The following is a 19556-nucleotide window of genomic DNA, read 5'->3' as shown; positions in this document are numbered from 1 at the left end:
CGGGCGTGAGAGGTATGTTGACAGCCCTGTAATCCATTACACATTGGATACGAGACGCGTGTTGTCTTGCCGACATGATCTTAGCCTCCATCTTGTGTACAAGCCGTTCAATCTTCCGAATCGGAAAGACGAATTCCCGACATCATAATTTCACCAAATTGTATGTGCGGAACATAAAAACGTAAAATTAATAATTTTTACCTTGCTGTAGGTTAGCAAACTCGTAGTTCATTCTAGTGTACAAAAATTCAATATGAATGAAAAACTGAGTGTCTGAAAATATTCATTTTTGAAATTGTGCCATGTTGTAATTCCAACATCAGTGAAACCGGTATTTACAATTTTCAAACACAATAATTAATAGGTTAGCAAAAGGTAGCCTTGGAAGAAATGGACAAGTCAGAGAAGTAGCAAAGAAAAAAATAACAGGAAAATATTCAGACATACCTCTCTCATTTACCATTTCATAAAAAATATTTAATTTTTCAATAATTGGAATATCATATTTCATCAGAAACGTTATTTCTCCTATAAGAGAATGCCAATCAAGACGATATTGTATATAGTATAAAAGTATAGTTTAATAATGGTGGGTATTCATTGAATTTGAAACGTACTGATAAGTCTGATATATCTCGTCACATTTCTACTTGTTCCGTATTTATCGATTTGACAAGTTTCAAATGAGCTGCTTCAATTCAGCTCTAAACGGAATGTTCATAAAAACTAATTTCTCGTTTTTTGTGAATGAAAAAATGAAAATTCAATGAGGCTCGTTTATCAAGAAATTAATACTCGAATATAATATGAAAATACTTTGATTATAATGTCTAGTCAAAGGTTCACTATTTTACTGTAGACAATGGTCATAAATAAATGTAAATTCTCAAACATGCTCATGAAAAACCCAATCGCATTAGTGATATCTGGTCATCTGTCCTAGTTCTGAAAAGAAAATGAGTAATCGCAGTTGAATATTTTGGAATTCAAAATCAAATTTTTTTCAACCCAAAATGGCCAGAGAATTCAGCAAATAATCTGGCAGCACATTGCTGCACTGAGTTCGCACTAATATTAATTAAGGAAACTCTAGTGGCGCTCATACCCTATAAACTCTGACACAATACTGACATCTGACATTAACCATTAACCTCAATTTTCTGTCAATAAATAAAACCAAGAAGTAGTACCGAGTGTCTATTTAAGATCTAAATTGAAAGAATAAAAAATGAAGAAATGTATAGACACTTATTAAATTTATACCGCCCACTGAAATCAGTTTCAATTAATAGTTCTTTCAAGACATTGTCTGCTTTACAATTGAAAGGAATAACCAATCGAAAAGTAGGTATCTAAATAAATGTCAAATGATGATTTATAATTTTTTTTCTATATTTCATCTTGAAGTAAATTCACCCCTAACGAGTAGACTAAAGTGCACTTCAGGTACAAGGATAGATAAAGAATTTTTAATTTTTGTTGTATCAGTAAATATTTGGTTGTTTCATTGTTAACACTTCATTAATAATTTCACACTTTGAAATATAACTATTTTTGTTTAATAGTAGGGTATAGTTGACTCTTTAACATCAAATAATATTCACCATAGTGATGGTTTTTTTTTTCATTTTCAGCCACCATTTCACTGGTCGCATTCATTTTTTAACCTCTATATTCTTTTTCATATATTAGTTGTCTTTTGTAGCAGTAATTTTGATACTGCTTCAGCTACCTCCTCTAACTTGGAGGGCAGTTCCGTTTCTTGATCCATGTTCTCCACTTTTTTCTCATATATCATTTCTTGCATTTTATGGGGTCGGCAAAGTATTCATAAATCATTTTTCTCAAGTTCTTCTACAGAACTTGTGCATTGAAAAAAGGAAAATATACTTGAAAATAAAATGCCTTATAGATTTATGGTCATGCAGATAAATCATTTCTATATGGTCTTGTACTTAATTTTTTTGAATTGAATATTTATTTCAACTCAATAATACATTTTCATTACAATCTGCAGATTATAACAAAATTGTGTAGGTATGTCAGATAAAATTCAATTCACAGATAAAATTCAACATGAAGTAAGCGGTTTGAAAAATTGATATGCACAGTATAAAAAATTGATGTGTTTTATCAGCCTTGTTGGAGATTTTTACTTTCCACAATCGGAAAAATTAAAGATTGTTATAGAGATATTTATACAGGTGTGAATTGTGGAAGGTGAAAATCCACAAAAAGGCCAATAAAATAATTGATTTTCTCCACAAAAATGACTTGTTCAATAAAATTAATATAAATTGAAAATATTAGTTTCTACTCATAAAAGTATTCACAACACTTTGATATAATAATTTTTATAATAACTATTAATTATATGGTATTTCTTCATTAGTTGGCAAAATCGATAAACCGAGAATACTCTGCAGTTTGTGCCCTTCTTCGCCGCTCAGGATTGAACAATGTTTCACAACTCGGAGCGTGTATCAGTACTAGACGATTCCACTGCAGCCCACGAAATGACCAACAAGAACCTTTCAAGCAAGGAAATTCAGGTGGACCAAATAAACCTGATAATGGAGACGAAGATAAAGATAAAATATCATCATTAGTAGCAAAAGCTTTTTTGTGGATGCTAACAGCCTACATGGTCATTGCAATTATATCTCTTATGTTTCCCAATAGCAGTCAACCAGAGGTAAGCAAATTGAGGATCATTTGAAAAGAGAACTACAGAGTAGTTATCGGCATCTTTCACTGTAAACTCATTGACTGTCTCTGGTATATTGTTTGCATACAATATAAACAGTGAACAACCCAAGACTGATAATTGTGATACACCTCTGATTATACTATTTTCTTTAAATGTTATAAGTTTTTCGTTTTGGATTCTACTGGCTTCTGTTATCCAGATATAAATTCATTAATTTAAAAAGCAAACCTAGTAAGCCATAAATGGACAACTTGACACACAGTATCTCATGTGCAACACTATCGAAGACTTTTGTACCACAGCTCAAACACAGATTTTCAGAATGAACTATATCCTGTTGGATCTGGGATGTGTCAATCATAAAAAAATTGTTACTTTACAAAAATCTTTATGTTGTAATACTTTTGTAATTTGACTGCATATACATAAATTACAAAAGTAAATAAAAAATATACACAGTAGTTTCATACTAAAAAAATCATTGAAATCATAAAACAAAATTATTCCCAAGAAATTTTTAATGGCACTTTGGAATCTGGTAGTAGTTTAGTTTCATTTTATACTAGCTTTTGCCCGTGGCTTCGCTCACGTTAAGAAGTATTATTATTAATTAGGTATAGTTTTTGTGGCTTTACTTTTGTGGCTTCACTTTTGTTTAGCAAGTGTAAAAAATTAGGGCCTACAAAACTTCTTTGTACACAATATTCTTACTAATCTGTCATTAGGCGCTAAAACTATCAAGCTATTGGGTGAACTTACTCGTGAACAACCAACACAAAACTGTCCATGAGAGAAGCAATGTTCTATCAAGTCAATATCCGCAAATTTGAGAGTTTGCCCCTGAGACTTTTAGGTGGAACTAATCGTTTAAATTCGAACGGCATATCATTAGGAACGGGATTCGTGGTTTAAATACAGTTTCCCCTTTCGCACACCCAGTTAATATAGTGGCTTTCACTATATTGCGATGTAACGTTTTCATTTGCAGTCTCGTACTGTTACAAAGTTTTGGTGGTTTTAAATTTCGCACCAACATAATTGGAGTGCCATGTCTGGATAAACTTTGGACAGCAATTCTTGAACCGTAGTTACAACTGTGCACAATTCTTCCCGGAAAGTTATCATTCCATCAAACGATGGAAAATCACCATTACCGATTTTAAGAAGGAGATCTGAAAATCTACCAGCAGACTCATCCCCGCCCAAATGAGTTCTCATATTTTTAGAGAGCTCAAGAATATTAACCTGGGGCCACAAATTAGATTTCCTAATGTACGACTTTACTTCATCAGCTCTGGTTCCGTTTGGTACCACTGGTAGTGTCTGCCAAAAGTCTCCGGCCAGCAAAACTGTTACACCACCCATTAATTTTGTATTACCCCTTATATCCCTTAGTGATCTGTTTAAGGCTTCAATACCACCTTTATGAGCCATCGTTATTTCAACCCGCACGATTATTTTTGTACTACTACTAATGCCATCTATTGTCAACATTTAGAACTAAAAATTATTTTGTTCGTCTTAATTTATTCATTCCATTAGGTACTGATAGGTTCAAACTAATACATTTAGATCCTCCATCATCCCTTATTTTATCCCCTTAGAGGAGGAATTTATCAAAATCCTTTCTTAGGGGATGCCTACGTCATAGTAGCTTTATGCATGCAAAGTCTCAGCCCGATCGGTTTAAAATTGATAAAGTTTCATACAAACTTTCATCCCCTATTTTATCCCCTTGGGGGTACAATTGATCAAAATCCTTTCTTAGCGGATGCCTACATCATAACATCTACCTGGATGCCAAATTTCAGCCCGATCCGTCCAGTAGTTTGGGCTGTGCGTTGATAGATCACTATGTCAGTCATCTTTGAGTTATATATATTTAGAGATTGTACAAAATAATTGAGTGAGCTTCTTCTCAAGGACTTCTTAGGGACTCATATAATATTGTACTCAGGAATTTTAACTTATTTCAACATCCATATTTCATTTAAAACTATCTATTCACTAATATTGTTGTAATGTGTTGTAAAAGTTGAATAATAGTGATTTGGAAGAATTCTGAACTAAATGATTACGCTGACACAAAAATGTGAATAAATTAAATATTGGAATATAAGGAGACATGTTTTATGTTTTTCGTTGCAGGTAGTGCGTTATGTATCATGGAATGAGTTTCTTTATCAGATGCTGGCTAAAGGAGAAGTAGAACAAATAATCGTACGACCTGATATTGAAATAGTCACCATCATACTTTATGAAGGTGCCATAATCAAAGGTAAAAAAGTAAGTATGTACCTTAATTTTGCATTTGTATTGAATTTGGAAACTTATTGATAATTATTTTCAAGTCGAAACTGTTTTTAATAAATGATTTAAATTCACTGAAACATAAATGCAAGAAATAAAGGAAACCTTAAAGATCATATTATTTCAATTTGAAAAATTCAACATCATTGATCATTATGAAATGAAAATGCAAATGATTATATACAGTTTGTATCTGGCGTTTCTTTTTATTGATGACAAATAATTTTTATGCTGATGAACATTTCACTCATGAAAAATATGAAAATGAATAAACTATCACTATAAACTGATGCAGAGAATGACAATTCATCAAGTTCCAGTTCTGACTCTGAAGAAAATGATTCTATAGAAGATGAAGAGCAATCAAAGAAATTATATATGAACAAAGTAAAATATAAATGGACCCAAGTTGAAGAGGATGAAGACCTATTAGAATGTCCTTCATTTATGGTTTGCCTCACCATACATTGTAATGGTCATCGACACAGATGGGAAAATATAAAAAAATATCCATTTCAAAGGAAGATGAAAATGACCTCAGAATGCGAAAGAAATAAATAATAATGATAATAAGCTAAAAATTGAAAAAAGAGATTTTAAAAAAAATCACACCAAGTTACTTCACAACACTTCGATTATTAGTATCCACAATCGTATTTGGGTGGTGATTGGACTATTCCTCGGAGAGATAACTATTTATAGGTCATTCAAGCGCTTTCATCTATCCCATTTTCTTCTCTTTGCTTCACTGGTTTAGCGGGAGTTGACCATTTTCCTGTTGAACTCTTTGTTGCAATGGTTCAACTATTTTTATATAGTTGAATAAGTTTTATTTATCAAAATTGATAACTACTTCATCAAAATAATATCAACATTCAAACATGTCTGCAGGGCACACTCAAAATTAAATTAAACAGTTCAATACATAGCTAACTAAAAATCAAACCATTTCTAACATTTCCCGCTTGATTATAGGTTTCAATATGTTGCGTATCCCTACGTTAGCTGTCGTTGGACAACATATATACGGCTTCTTTGAACTTCCTCTCAAACCAATGTTACTCCCTGTGGATGATCTTAGCTTGGGACCACTTGATTCTATGTTGAGTCCAAACGTTCTCTGCTATTCCCAATTGGCCGGTTTCTTCTCGCTGAGTCTTTCTCTTGTGGTCGGCAACGCAGACTTTCAATGGCCTCTCAGTTTTACTGATATAGGATCCGCCGCACTCACAGGATATCCGGTAAATGCAATTCTTGGAATCGGAGTCCACTTTTGGTGGCCTAATTTTAGTGAGGCTGCTACGGATAGTGTTTCCTGATCTGAAGCAGGTTCTGATGTTATACTTGGACCCAATTTATTTCATCCTTTCCGACAATCCTCTGATGTAGGGAAGTACAAGTACTGGTTGTGACGGCTTTTTTTCCTTGTGAGGCTCTCCCTGTCTTTTAGCCAGAATCTGTTCCACCATTCCGTTAACGATCATTTATGATGATGCCTAGTTTCTTTTCGAGACCTACTTTCGTATTACACAGCCCGAAAGTACGACTACTAGAGTCTTGATGATTCCTCTTTCAGTCATAAAGAATTCGTCCTTCAGTTGGAAATAGTAGTTCCGTACACAGCACCCTAGTAATTTAATGATTACTTGTATCGGTAAGTTTGTTCTATCTTCCAGGTCCCCGTCTTCGGATAGTTTCCTCTGTATGATTTGAAGTGCAGTCAAGCTTTTTTTCTATAGAATAAATCTACATTTTGAACGATTGGCTCTCGATTTCAAAGAATCATTATTGATCAAATGAATCAACACCTGTTGACAGTAGCAGACTAATATTCAAGATTCCATTTATTTTCGCAAATTCTCACTTGTCCTCAACAACTGTTATCAAACATCTTTTGATACTTTTCTTTATTTGAATTATCTATTATATCTTATTTTATTTTATCCATGACTCAATCCATCAATCAAAATATGCTTCATTGTCTAAGATACGCTCTTATTGACAAAGCTTATATAGAAAAAAATGTATAAATACATAGTTGTACATATATAATACAGATCACAATATATACATATCTTGTAACTGAAGTAATGCTTCAGATCTTAGAAAACACTTATTAATTATTTTATAAACATACCAAATTGTTATAAAAGAATTCAAACCAATAATATTACCAAAACTGACTCAAAAATTAAAAGTGTTTAGGAAATATAAACATCTATATATACAAATATATACACATATAGTATTAAATTCTATTAAAGTATAATAGAATTTATAGTAAAATATCAGCATGCTGTCACTCTCATTTACCACATAAGTCATGAAGTCTTCAGTTCTCCATTATGTACACGAAACCCCCCCCCTGTAATGAGGTTTTCACCTGTTTGAAAAATAAATAAATAATGTAAAAAATAGCAATTCAAGCCCAGTAACACAAATTGTGAAGACCTTTTTTAGACATACGTCAAGCTACAGGAGACCTCCAAAATATTTGGATAACTACGATTGTTCTTGAAAAGTTGAGTGAAATGAGATGAAAATCATATAAAATGATCCCATCTCAGACCACTATTCATGAGTTTTAGAGAGTAAAAATTTCATGAGAAAGTGACAAAAATGTGGTGTAGTTTCGCAATTTTGTATTTTTTATTGATTGAGCAGTACTATATAATGGGGAATGTTCCTCAATTTGGGTTATTACAGCAAATGCAAGTTTGAACAAAATAAAGTTGAGTTTAATTCATGAATTTTTCGAATTCACTTCGAAAAGTATTCAAATTGATGTTTCAAATGTTGGGTTTTAATTTTTAAAGGGATTTGTTTCAAATTCACATATTGGCAACAACGCCTATATCAAGTTGAAATAATTCATATGTACTTAGATATTCTACTTTAAAAAAGGAAAGTTATCTTTATAAAACAACAATTAAGGCAAAATATAAATTATAGTTCCCTCCACAAGCCACATAAACAACAGTTGTTTTGTTATTTATTTATATAGAGGAAGATAGGTTAGGTGCACAAAATGTCATATGTCACAGAATGTCTCTGAACTCGGAACATAAGTAAACAGAACAGCACGCCTCTGAAATATGTCATCTTTGTTTGTCTCATACAGGTAACAGATTCATTGTCCTTTATTAGCTATAACTGATGTTGCCAAATGGTGAAATAGAAACGTATCCCTTTAAATGTTGAATGCATTATTTCATTCCTCTTTTTTAAGTATTTCAATAATTTTTCAAAGAAAAAGGTTGGAATGATGAGTTTAAAATGCGTTGTTTTAGAGCTCTTTTCAATATGGCCATTTAATATGTCCACGTCTACTAATCCATCGGTTCGTAAACATTTGGTTGAGATACCTTTGAACATCTGTAGCATAATATGGAGGCGCACCATCCTGTTGAAACCATAAACTTTCATCAAAACTTCCAGGATTAATTCTACTAGGGAATAAATTAATTAAAGTAGGTACAAGATATCCCCTTAAAAACTGAAGGTATGTTGGCCCCTCTAAAGTACCGTCAAAAAAGTATTGTCCGATGACCCTGTTTCTTACAATGCCAGCCCATACATTTACCTCTTGCGGGTATTGTGTATGATACTCACGCATCCAGTGGGGGTTTTGTCCCAGTACCTACAATTCAGACGGTTGACCCCTCCATTTAATGTAAAAGTGGCTTCATTAGAAAAAATTATATTTTTTACGAGGAGACGGTCTCGGTGACAGTTATCCATCATGGCTTCACAAAATTCTATTCTTCTATATGGATCATCCTCGTTTAATTCCTGTCGAAGTTCGATTTTAAAGGCATATTTTTCCAATTTTAATACTTTGTGTACAGTTGTTTTACTGACATTGAAATCATGACTAACCTTACAAACAGAAGTGTGCACATCTTCTTCAAAAGCAAGTAGAATATCTAGTTTTGTATCATCATTTACAGAAGGACGAACTGCATGCATTTTCAACTGTACCAGTTTCTCGAAATTTATTTTCAATCTTACTGCTGACTGCGTTATGCGTCTTTCTGGATATTTTTCATTAAATAATTTACTCACTTCTATCTGAGTTCGCGATCTGTCTTCAATCATCATAAGTATTTCAATTCTTTGCTTTACACTTAAATTCATTACTACTTCAAATTTTTGGGAAAGAAAGTGTTTGGCTTTCTACTACTCCATCTTGACAAAAAAAAAAAGGATGAGGGAGTCTTCCAAAGAAAGGAAGGAAGTAACTCTATACATGGGTGTGTAGATCATGCAAAGAAGTAACTTTCAGACACAAACTGAAAGAAAGTCCTCCTGAAACAGCTACTTTCATATAAACATTGAATTATACGAAAGAAAAAATTCTTTCGAAACAAATACTTCTATATGAACACTGAATTATACAGAAGATACTTTTCTCTACTCAGTTTGTATTTCAAACATTCGTTGTGGAATAAAAATCAGATATCATTCGCATGAGTTCTACTTTAAATGAATGGTATCAAATTGCACTTACATAGAACACTGTCATACTCACTGGTATATATCGATGTTTTGCCTTATGACACTTGCCCCAAGGCTCTTCAGTACCAAATTGGATAACATTATAGAAAATACACAAACTTCATTCATGAATTACGATTTTGAATGTCACGGAATAAGCTTGATCTGCTTATGTCATCGATCACATCCTAATGACATTCATTCACCTATTTGATTCAATACCAGCCAAGAGGAATCTTGTTTGAATTGAAGGGGTTATATTTTTTAGGAGTGATTAATTTTTGGGAAAGAAAGTGTTTGGCTTTCTACTACTCCATCTTGATAAAAAAAATCGTAATTCATGAATGAAGTGTGTGTATTTTCTATAATGTTATCCAATTTGGTACTGAAGAGAACGCATGTGAATGATATCTGATTTTTATTCCACAACGAATATTTGAAATACAAACTGAGTAGAGAAAAGTATCTTCTGTATAATTCAGTGTTCATATAGAAGTATTTGTTTTGAAAGAATTTTTTCTTTCGTATAATTCAATGTTTATATGAAAGCATCTGTTTCAGGACGACTTTCTTTCAGTTTGTGTCTGAAAGTTACTTCTTTGCATGATCTACACATCCATGTATAGAGTTACTTCCTTCCTTTCTTTGGAAGACTCCCTCATCCTTTTTTTTTGTATCTAGATGGAGTAGTAGAAAGCCAAACACTTTCTTTCCCAAAAATTAATCACTCCTAAAAAATATAACCCCTTCAATTCAAATACTTCAAATTAATTCGAAGCAGTACTACAGAAAATTCACGAATTAATACAACAACTACTGTCCTATTTAACAGTTACTGAACGTCAATCGAAATAATGACATTTCACAATAACAAAAAAAACTAGCCGCCTAGTTTTTTGAAATTAATAAGAAATACTTGTTAGCACGGTTACTGTCAACTACAGCAAGGACTACAGTTCGAACACTTAATATAAAGTCATGTAATTACTACTGGATTACTTTTCCATTGTTGAATTAATCATTAGAAAAAAATATAAAATAATTAATTTCTTCTTTTATTAGATATCAATAAAATTTATTTTTAAAGTGCACATCTTTCAAATTCTGTCCGTTAGACCCCAAGTATCATACCTTTTCGGAATCAGCTCGTTACGGATTATCTAAACCTGATACCAAATACAGGTTGTTGCATTTAAAAAAAATTACCGATGACGTCACATTAATATGGATCACGCTGTATACTGAAATTTTGTTGTAAAATGTAGAATATTAAAATTAAAAATCGACATGTTTCAGGTTTTTGTAAAACGACCTGTGGTTTTGGAAATATCGAATTTATTCCATACTTTGCGGACACTGTATGTCTAGTATTTGTAATTAATATTGTTATTTTTTCTATTCATTGAATGATTGTATAATTCCGAGCATACATATTTTATTGTCATGAAGTTAAACTATGACTTTGTCCATCCAATTTTAGAAATGTGTTTATATATTAGGATGCCTAGTTAAAAAAATAATAGTATATTATGCAAGGATCATGTAATGATGGTTATTAAGACACGAGCATTAACCGGGATACGAAACGAGCCGAAGGCGAGTTTTGTATGGTATATGCGAGTGTATTAATAACCATTACATGAGAGTTGCTTACGCTATTTTTTCTAAACCCGATAAATAATGAAAAACTATAAATATTATATTTGTATTGAACACATTTACAGTAATTAACTCATATTTTTTTTAAAAAACACAAACTTAATGGTATTATCATGGATATATGAAAACTATAGAGATTCTAATTATATTTATATTGAAAATAACAACTGTAATTAATCTGATCTTTTAAAAATATTGGAGTCGATGGTATACCTTCTATATCGCTGTTTTCAGACATTTTGATAATATAGGTAGGTAATATGAAAACTGATTTTGACAAATAAAGCAATTAGTTACTTAGGTTAGAATCTAGGACAAACAAAGAAACAGGATTCTTGATTGAAAAATTATGGGTTTCTATTGGTTGATAATCTGTATCGTTATGAAAAATCTGTATCATAATGGATATCATTATGAAACGGATTATGGTCATATAAGTGTATTGTTAGAGTACGGGTGTAGAAAAAGATTATTATGTTTATTAAAACCAATTTCTGGTTCAATCTATCCATAACACTATGGTTGTGCAAATATCTTAAGGAAATCACTGAAATCTATTCAATAGCTGGTAAAATTTTTTAACTTTTTCCCCTTTCAATAAAATATTTTATAATAGCCGATGTATTATTACAGGTAGACAACAGAACTTATCATATGAATGTGGTAGATGTAAATAAATTTGAAGATAAATTGAGGGAGGCTGAGAGGCGCTTGGGAATACAGGATGGTGTACCGATCATCTTCGAACGTAGCACAGACACTGCTGGGAAGTTGATTATTTCCCTGTTGGTTGTTGCCTTACTCATTTCTCTGTTAGCAAGAAGTAAGAGTATTCGACCACCCATCAGTATGGATACATTCGTAAGTATCATGAATGTTAAAATTGTATTGATGATTCATATAACTTTTCGTTAAATTTTCAGAATGAAAATCTAAGACAGTAATAATACATGCAATAAAAAGATTTAATATCATTTTATGAAAAGTATTCAACCTTAAATTCATTTATTGATAGAGAAAGAATGCTACAGTTCGCAATGAAAAAATTACAAAAATTTGTTTGCTGATTGTCATTTATATTGTTAGTTTCGTTCAGTTCAAACTAAGATCTCTGTATTGATATTAAAGAAATATGTGATAATGGACATATCCTTATTAAATTGATGGATGTAGCCATTACTATGTGGTAGGAGAGCATCATGAAAAATTAGAAATAAAACTATCTGTGTTTTTATACCATTTGTATTTGTAACTAACGTTATCGCAGTTTCGTCCTAAAAGAACATTTTCAAACGAATACATTCGTTTGAAAATGTCCTTACAGGATGAAATTGTAGTAACGTAAGTAACTGCAGTAATATCAAAAGTGGTTTTTTTTTCTCATTTTTCATCATATCCTTAACGTTTGATTTCATCTACAGTCATATAAATAACTTATACAGTCCACAATATAATCAAACATTAAAAACAACACCACATATTATATTCTTTGACATTATCAATAACACCTAGCTTTATAAATATAATTTCTAATTCAGTTTCTTTCCAAATTCATACCTTTCTGACAGAAAACATTTTGTAAGAACGTCATCTAAGTCGGACGTTGTAGAAATAAAATGTGGAGTACCTCAAGGCTCTGTGTTAGGTCCTATACTGTTTCTGTTATACATTAATGATTTGACCGACATATCAATTACAGGAAGCTTTACCTTATTTGCTGTGGCATAACAAGGACAAAAACAGATTGCATAACAAAATGTGCCAAGACATGAAAAAAGTGAAGTATTGGTTTGACTCTAATCTTCTATCATAGAATACCAGCAAAACAAATATACTAGCATACTTGTAATATACTTGATATCCCCCTAGACCAGTGGTCGCCAACCTGTCGATCGCGAGCTACCGGTAGGACGCGGAGGCAATTCTGGTAGCACTCACAACGATTTAAATTTAAAAAATACAAACTGCAAAAATCAGAGAAGCTTCCAAAAATTCCACAAAAAAATCTAATTGTCATAATATTAAACATAAACAGCGGCAACGTTGCGGTGAGCGATCTGCCGCTGACGCCATCAAGCTAGAATCGGCTAGAACCGACCAGCCGGACCAGCGCGTTAGTGTTCGAGAACGATCTGGATTGCTTTGAACGAGATAAATACGCACGGCGCGGCGACATTGCGCTTAGTTTAAAACTGAACGCGTAACCAACGTCCAGAAGTTGGGTTGGTAGACAATAACAAAAATAATATTATGGCAAGCAGTTGTAAGAAGGTAAAGACATACCACTTTCATTCGGAATGGGAAGAACAATACAATACTTTACAGAAGTTAAAGATAAAAATGTGTGTTTGTTATGTAATACTTCGGTCTCCGTTGATAAAAAAGGAAATATTGAGAGACATCATAAAACTGTACATTCTAATTTTGAAAAATCATTCCCACTACATTCTGCCGCCAGAAAGGAGAAACTGAAACAGGTAAAAAAGCAGTTAATTGGACAACAATCAATATTTTTAAGAACAGTCGACAAAAATAAGGCTGCAACTGAAGCATCGTAACGTGTGTCTCAGATAATTGCACAAAAAGAGAAACCTTATGAAGACGGGGAAATGATAAAACATGCGTTTTTAGAAGCTGCTGATTCGTTATTTGCCAACTTTAGAAATAAAGACGAGATAGTTTCAGCTATAAAATCTATGCAACTTTCTGCTAATACAGTGATGAGACGTGTAGAAGTAATGAGCAATGATATATTTTTACCGTTAAGAACTGACTTAGATAACTGTGTTACAGATGTCGTTGACACTGCCCAGATGGCCGTGTTACGATTAAAGAAGATCTTTTGAAGTTCATTCCACTGAAAGGACACACTACTGGACATGAGTTGTTTTCTCATTTAAAAAATATTATTTCTTCCGAGAAAATTCCAATATCGAAAATGGTAGGCTTGACAACCGATGGCGCTCCAACTATGGTGGGTTGTGATAAGGGTCTGGTGGCGTTATGTCGTAAAGATGAAACTTTTTCGCAATTTTTCTGTTACCACTGCATTATCCATCAGCAAGCATTATGTGGAAATTTCCTGAAACTAAACAACGTTATGAAACTGGTGGTAAAAATTGTAAACAAGATTAGAGCTCAAGCGTTACAAAGAAGATTATTGAGAACCTTGGCCGATGAAGTTGACTGTCAATACGGGGACCTACTCCTTCACTCTGAAGTCCGATGGTTAAGTAGAGGACGGGTGCTGAAACGTTTTAATGATGTCCTATCTGGCATAGTTCAATTTTTCAAACAATGCGATGAACCGACTCCGGAACTAGAAAATTCAATCTGGCTTAGAGATTTTGGTTTTCTCGTGGACATTACAGAGAAATTAAACGAACTTAATTTGCAGCTTCAGGGGAGAAACAAAGAACTAGTGGAAATGATTTCTGATATAAAAGCATTTATCAAAAAGCTGGAGTTTTGGGAACAAAACCTAATTAACAGCGATGCCAAGCATTTTCCAATTCTTTCATAAAAAATATCTCAAAATCCATTAGAACCCTATGACAACAAATATCATGTAGAAATAATTTTTACCCTGAAGAATAACTTCAAAAATCGTTTTAAGGATTTCAATGAAATGGCTTTAGTAGCGCAGTTTGTTGTTTCACCCTTTATGGAAATTGATATCCAACAGTTTGCAACTGTGTTATGCAGAACTTTGGCGAAGACATCGCTGCAACAGAAATGAAGTTATTGAGTTTCAAAATGATTTAGCCTTAAAATCGTTAGTCTCAAGTACTGAATGTATCTGGCCTATTGTAAGTAAAGACAAATATTCAGTTCTATGCCGTGTTGCCTTGAAAGTGAAAGCATTATTCAGTTCAACCTATTTGTGTGAATCTTCTTTTTCCAATATGAAGTTTATCAAGAACAAATATCGCAATCGACTTACAGATGAACATTTGGATAATTGTATTCGAATGGCTGCATCAAATTATACTGCAAACATTAAAAAAATTATTGATGCGTCTGAGTGTCAGCCTTGTCATTGAACGTGCTTTTTTATTTTTCAATGTTTATGTTCATGATAGTGCGTTACTTTTTTGTTGTTATCAACTATTTTTAAATCATACGTGACATGCCGTTGTGGCTGGATAAAAGTTTGTGTTTATTTTTCAAACACCTTCGTTTGATAGGTAGGAATGTAGCTATGAACAAGTACATACTAGTAACATTAGTTATTTTGTTATTAGTTTATTATTAGTACCTATGTATTATGTATTACCAGTTAAATAGTAAAATAAATACATATAATGATAAATAAACTGTGGATTATTTTATTTACGTTGCGTTACGTGGCTTCCGTGTGGGTAGCTCGCTGTTTATTCCAAAATTAACAAAGTAGCTCAACACATTGAAGAGGTTGGCGACCACTGTCCTAGACAATAACACAATAAAAAAATAACTCCACTTTGAAATTTTTCGGAATTTATTCAGATGAAAATTTAAAATTCTTTCATCATATTGCACACATCAACCAAAAATTGGCATCAGGATGTTTCGCACTGAGAAACATCTCAAAAAAACTGGGGTTTGCTGCAGCAAAAATAGTGTACTATGCCTTAATAGACTCTCATCTAAGGTATAGTATACCCTTTTGGGGTGTTTGCAGTAAACAACTTATGCAGTCGGTTTTTTGACTTGAAGAAAAGGGCTATCAGGTACTCATGTAAAGCGAAATGGCGAGATTCATGTAAACCCCTTTTTCGAGCACATGGAATCCTTACGGTTGTTTCAATATTTATATTGGAAACCGTATCAATTATACATGAAAATAGGGAGAACTATAAATCTACAGCTACAGTCGCATACCACACAAGGCGGTCAAATGAACTGAGTCTACCAATTCCAAAAACATGTTTGGTTCAAAACTCGTTGATATATAATGGAATCAGGATATACAATAAACTTCCCAATGAAATCAAAGAGACTCCTTTCATCATATTCAGAAAGAAATGTACAAAACTATCAAGTGATAAAGCCTATTATGACCTACAAGAATATTTTGACATTTCCCTGTGATTTAGAATGTGTGTAAATTGCGATTGTACTGTGTGTGAAAAATATATTTCTTATTCGTTGTCCTAGTTCTCGTCATGCAACTTTTGCATATGTATGTATATATAGTTTATATTTTATTTTAATCATTTACATTTTATACACTTATACTTCCCATCTTATACTTCATGTTTATATTGATATTCATTTATGACATTATGTTTGTAACAAGAATTTTATTCTTAAACAATAAACATATTATCAATCAATCATTGTGTTCCTTTAGTTTTTTTGTTGATATTATTTGAGTTAATTATCATATATAGAGTACCTCGAATAACTACAAAGAATGTTTTTATAAAACAATATTAATTTTTATAAATGCAACGCATATTATTTGTGGAGTAAAAAAAAAATTTTCAATTATTTCAACAGCAAGAATAAGAGAGGATTAAAGTTTGTCTATTTGTCTGTCTATTAGAACAATTCATTTGTGAAAAAGTCTTCACAAGTAATAAAATAAATATGAAAAATATTGAAATAAAAGCTTTAGAAATAATGAAATGAAACTGTTTTAGCAAGTCTGGGGGTGATACCGTCATTAACTACCATTTTAAAACTGTCTATAATTTTCCAGACGCAACTTGGGAGAGCAAAATTCACATTAGTTGATCCACTCACTGGTCCTGGAAAGGGAGTTCATTTCTCAGATGTTGCGGGTTTGAGAGAAGCAAAACAAGAAGTAATGGAGTTTGTAGATTACCTCAAAAGACCTGAGCACTACAAGAGTCTTGGTGCGAAAGTTCCTAAAGGTGCTCTTCTGTTAGGACCTCCTGGTTGCGGAAAAACCCTTCTAGCCAAGGCTGTGGCAACCGAGGCTAATGTACCTTTCCTTTCAATGAATGGGTCAGAATTCATTGAAATGATTGGAGGTTTGGGAGCAGCAAGAGTCAGGTGAGGTTTTCTGCATTTTTATCTGATGATCTTCGCAGGTCAGGTTAAAAACTGATTTATTTTTTATAACAAAAAAGGAAATGTCCAGAATGTATACTGATATCAATGTTCTCTACAGCTCCCATTGTATTACAAGCAAGAAGAAAAGGTAGTGTGTTTTTTATTGGGTTCTTCGATAATGGGTACAATAACTTCAAAGACCCCTATCTGCTACTTTTGAGTCTGTAAATTTTAGGGTTATCGTGTCGAGAAGATACCGGTTCTTTACATAGATATGCATTTCCTTTACCTGGAGAGATCAAGTCAAATTATCCAAATGCAATGGAAACCAAGGGAAAATTCAATTGTAATATGCTTTGACTTATGGAGTATATGATCACCTTTCACAGGCTATTTTTCACTTCCTGGGAGCCGTCTGACTTGTGCATTTCTTTCAAGTATCTGGAAAACACTGCAGCCTCAAGGGCTTCTACGTTTTCCACCCATTTTTTTTCATGACATCCATTCCAACAATCTTATTCCCATGACTAGTCTGTACAGGTTTCTTGCTGGACGTATGTTATATTCTTCTTGGCACAGTTTAGGTTAAAAGGATTTGGAAAAGCTGAATACACTTATTTGAATTAATGAATCAAAGAGGTTTTGTATTAAAGTGTATAATATTTTAAAATTCTTGCAAAGCGTTTTCGACTTTCGTCATCATCAGTGCTCACCTGAAAGTAAGTGATCTGGTTGAAAAGGGAATTTAGTGATAATTGAAGTTGTAAAATTTTTTAAGGTTAAGAAATTTGGAAAAATTGTTTGAGATTACTTACTTGTCAGGCAACAGGAAGTATCAAAATAAGTGAATTGTACATTTGTAATATTTGAATTATATAAAACAAAATAGGCTTATAGCCAAGAAAATACATTTTTGGATTGAGGCCATGTGGTTCGGTCAAAGTATCATATGATAGTATCATATATCATATGATCATATCATATGATATATATATATATATATATATATATATATATATATATATATATATATATATATATATATATATATATATTCTTTTTAAATATTATACACTTCAATACAAAACCTCTTTGATTCATTAACAGTTTAGGTTGTCCATATATTTTTTGTCTCTTGTGATCCAAAGCCTCACATTTACATAAAATATGACGAGCTCTCTCTGCCCCTTTGTTGCATTGCCTGCAGCTAAGATATCTGCTGTACAGCCCTACTTTGTTCAGGTGTCCCATTAATGAACAGTGTCCAATGAGTAGCCCTGTAATTCTTCTTAGCCGATCCCTGCTTTGTTGAATCAGTTCTTTGGTTCTCTTTTTGGATACTGGTTAGCTTTTTCGTTACCCAAGATACCAAAGTGTCCTGGAACCCAGTATATAGTTGATATATTTCTGTTCGCCAGTTTCCTGAGTTCCTCACAGCATTTCCAGACCAGTTTCGATATCAGTTTTGGGTTTGTCAAGGCCCTTAATGCAGTCTGGCTGTCTGTGAAAATATTGATTTCAATCATTTTGTTGAGCCCTCAAATTATTGTTCCTTGCACATTGCAAGATTGCATAGGTACATTTCAGTCTTGAAGACTGTTTTGTACTGGCCAAGCGTTAACTGAAATGAAGATTTATTTACACTAGTTCGGACTTCTATTGTCTAATATATAAAATGATTTGAAATCCCTGAAACAACTGAAAAAGAAGAATTGAAAAGAAATAGCTGTAAATAACAATTATATTAAGCAAAAAAACCTGAAATGAAATAATAGTGAAATAAAATACAAGTAAAAATAAAACAATTTAACAAAAATCCAAAATGAAAATATTTTTTCCGCTTCACTGGTTCAGTGGGAGAGGACCGTTTGGCGGGAGTTGGTCATTTTTCGCTTGATGATTCCATATGTTGCGTATTTCTACGCTGGCTTGGCTGAATACGTTGTTAGACAACATGTATGCGACTTTCTTGAATTTTCTCCTAAACCAATGTTCCTCTCTGTGTAAGATCTCAGCTTGGGACCACTCGATGTTGTGTTGATGGGTCCAAACATGGTCTGCTATTCCTGATTTGCTGGTTTCCCCTCGCTGTGTGTGTTTCTTGTGCTCGGCAATGCGAACATTCAATTGCCTCTTAGTTTCACCAATATAGGATTTTCCGCACTTACAGGGTATCCGGTAAATGCAATTCTTGGAATCGCAGTCCGCGTTTGGTGGCCTGGTTTTCGTGAGGCTGCTATGGATGGTGTTACCGGATCTGTTACTACTCCATATATATGTTGGTTTTAAACTCTGGCCATTGAAGAAGCCCACAAGAAACCTCGAGTTTGGTTGAGATATGTTGACGACACCTTCATAATATGGAACCATGGGAATC

At 32.9% G+C, this 19556-nt stretch overlaps 1 protein-coding gene across 1 annotated transcript in view; it reads left to right on the top strand.

Moving 5' to 3' along the window:
• The first annotated feature begins 1141 nt into the window (after nt 1–1141).
• LOC111514569 (mitochondrial inner membrane m-AAA protease component paraplegin) overlaps nt 1142–19556 on the top strand; it is a 45814-nt gene continuing 27399 nt past the window's right edge. Inside the window, exons 1-5 of the mRNA XM_074186708.1 lie at nt 1142–1344; nt 2393–2695; nt 4859–4996; nt 11810–12037; nt 16863–17179. Of these exons, the coding sequence (XP_074042809.1) occupies nt 1237–1344; nt 2393–2695; nt 4859–4996; nt 11810–12037; nt 16863–17179 (1094 nt within the window). The 5' untranslated portion in view covers nt 1142–1236. The remainder of the gene's footprint in view (nt 1345–2392; nt 2696–4858; nt 4997–11809; nt 12038–16862; nt 17180–19556) is intronic.

Source organism: Leptinotarsa decemlineata, unplaced genomic scaffold (assembly GCF_025532065.1).
Source record: "Leptinotarsa decemlineata unplaced genomic scaffold, Ldec_3_MD MMD2_P_RNA_scaffold_4, whole genome shotgun sequence".
NCBI lineage: Eukaryota > Metazoa > Arthropoda > Insecta > Coleoptera > Chrysomelidae > Leptinotarsa > Leptinotarsa decemlineata.
Note: the sequence above shows the minus strand (reverse complement) of the source record. Positions and strands in the feature narration are given on the sequence as shown.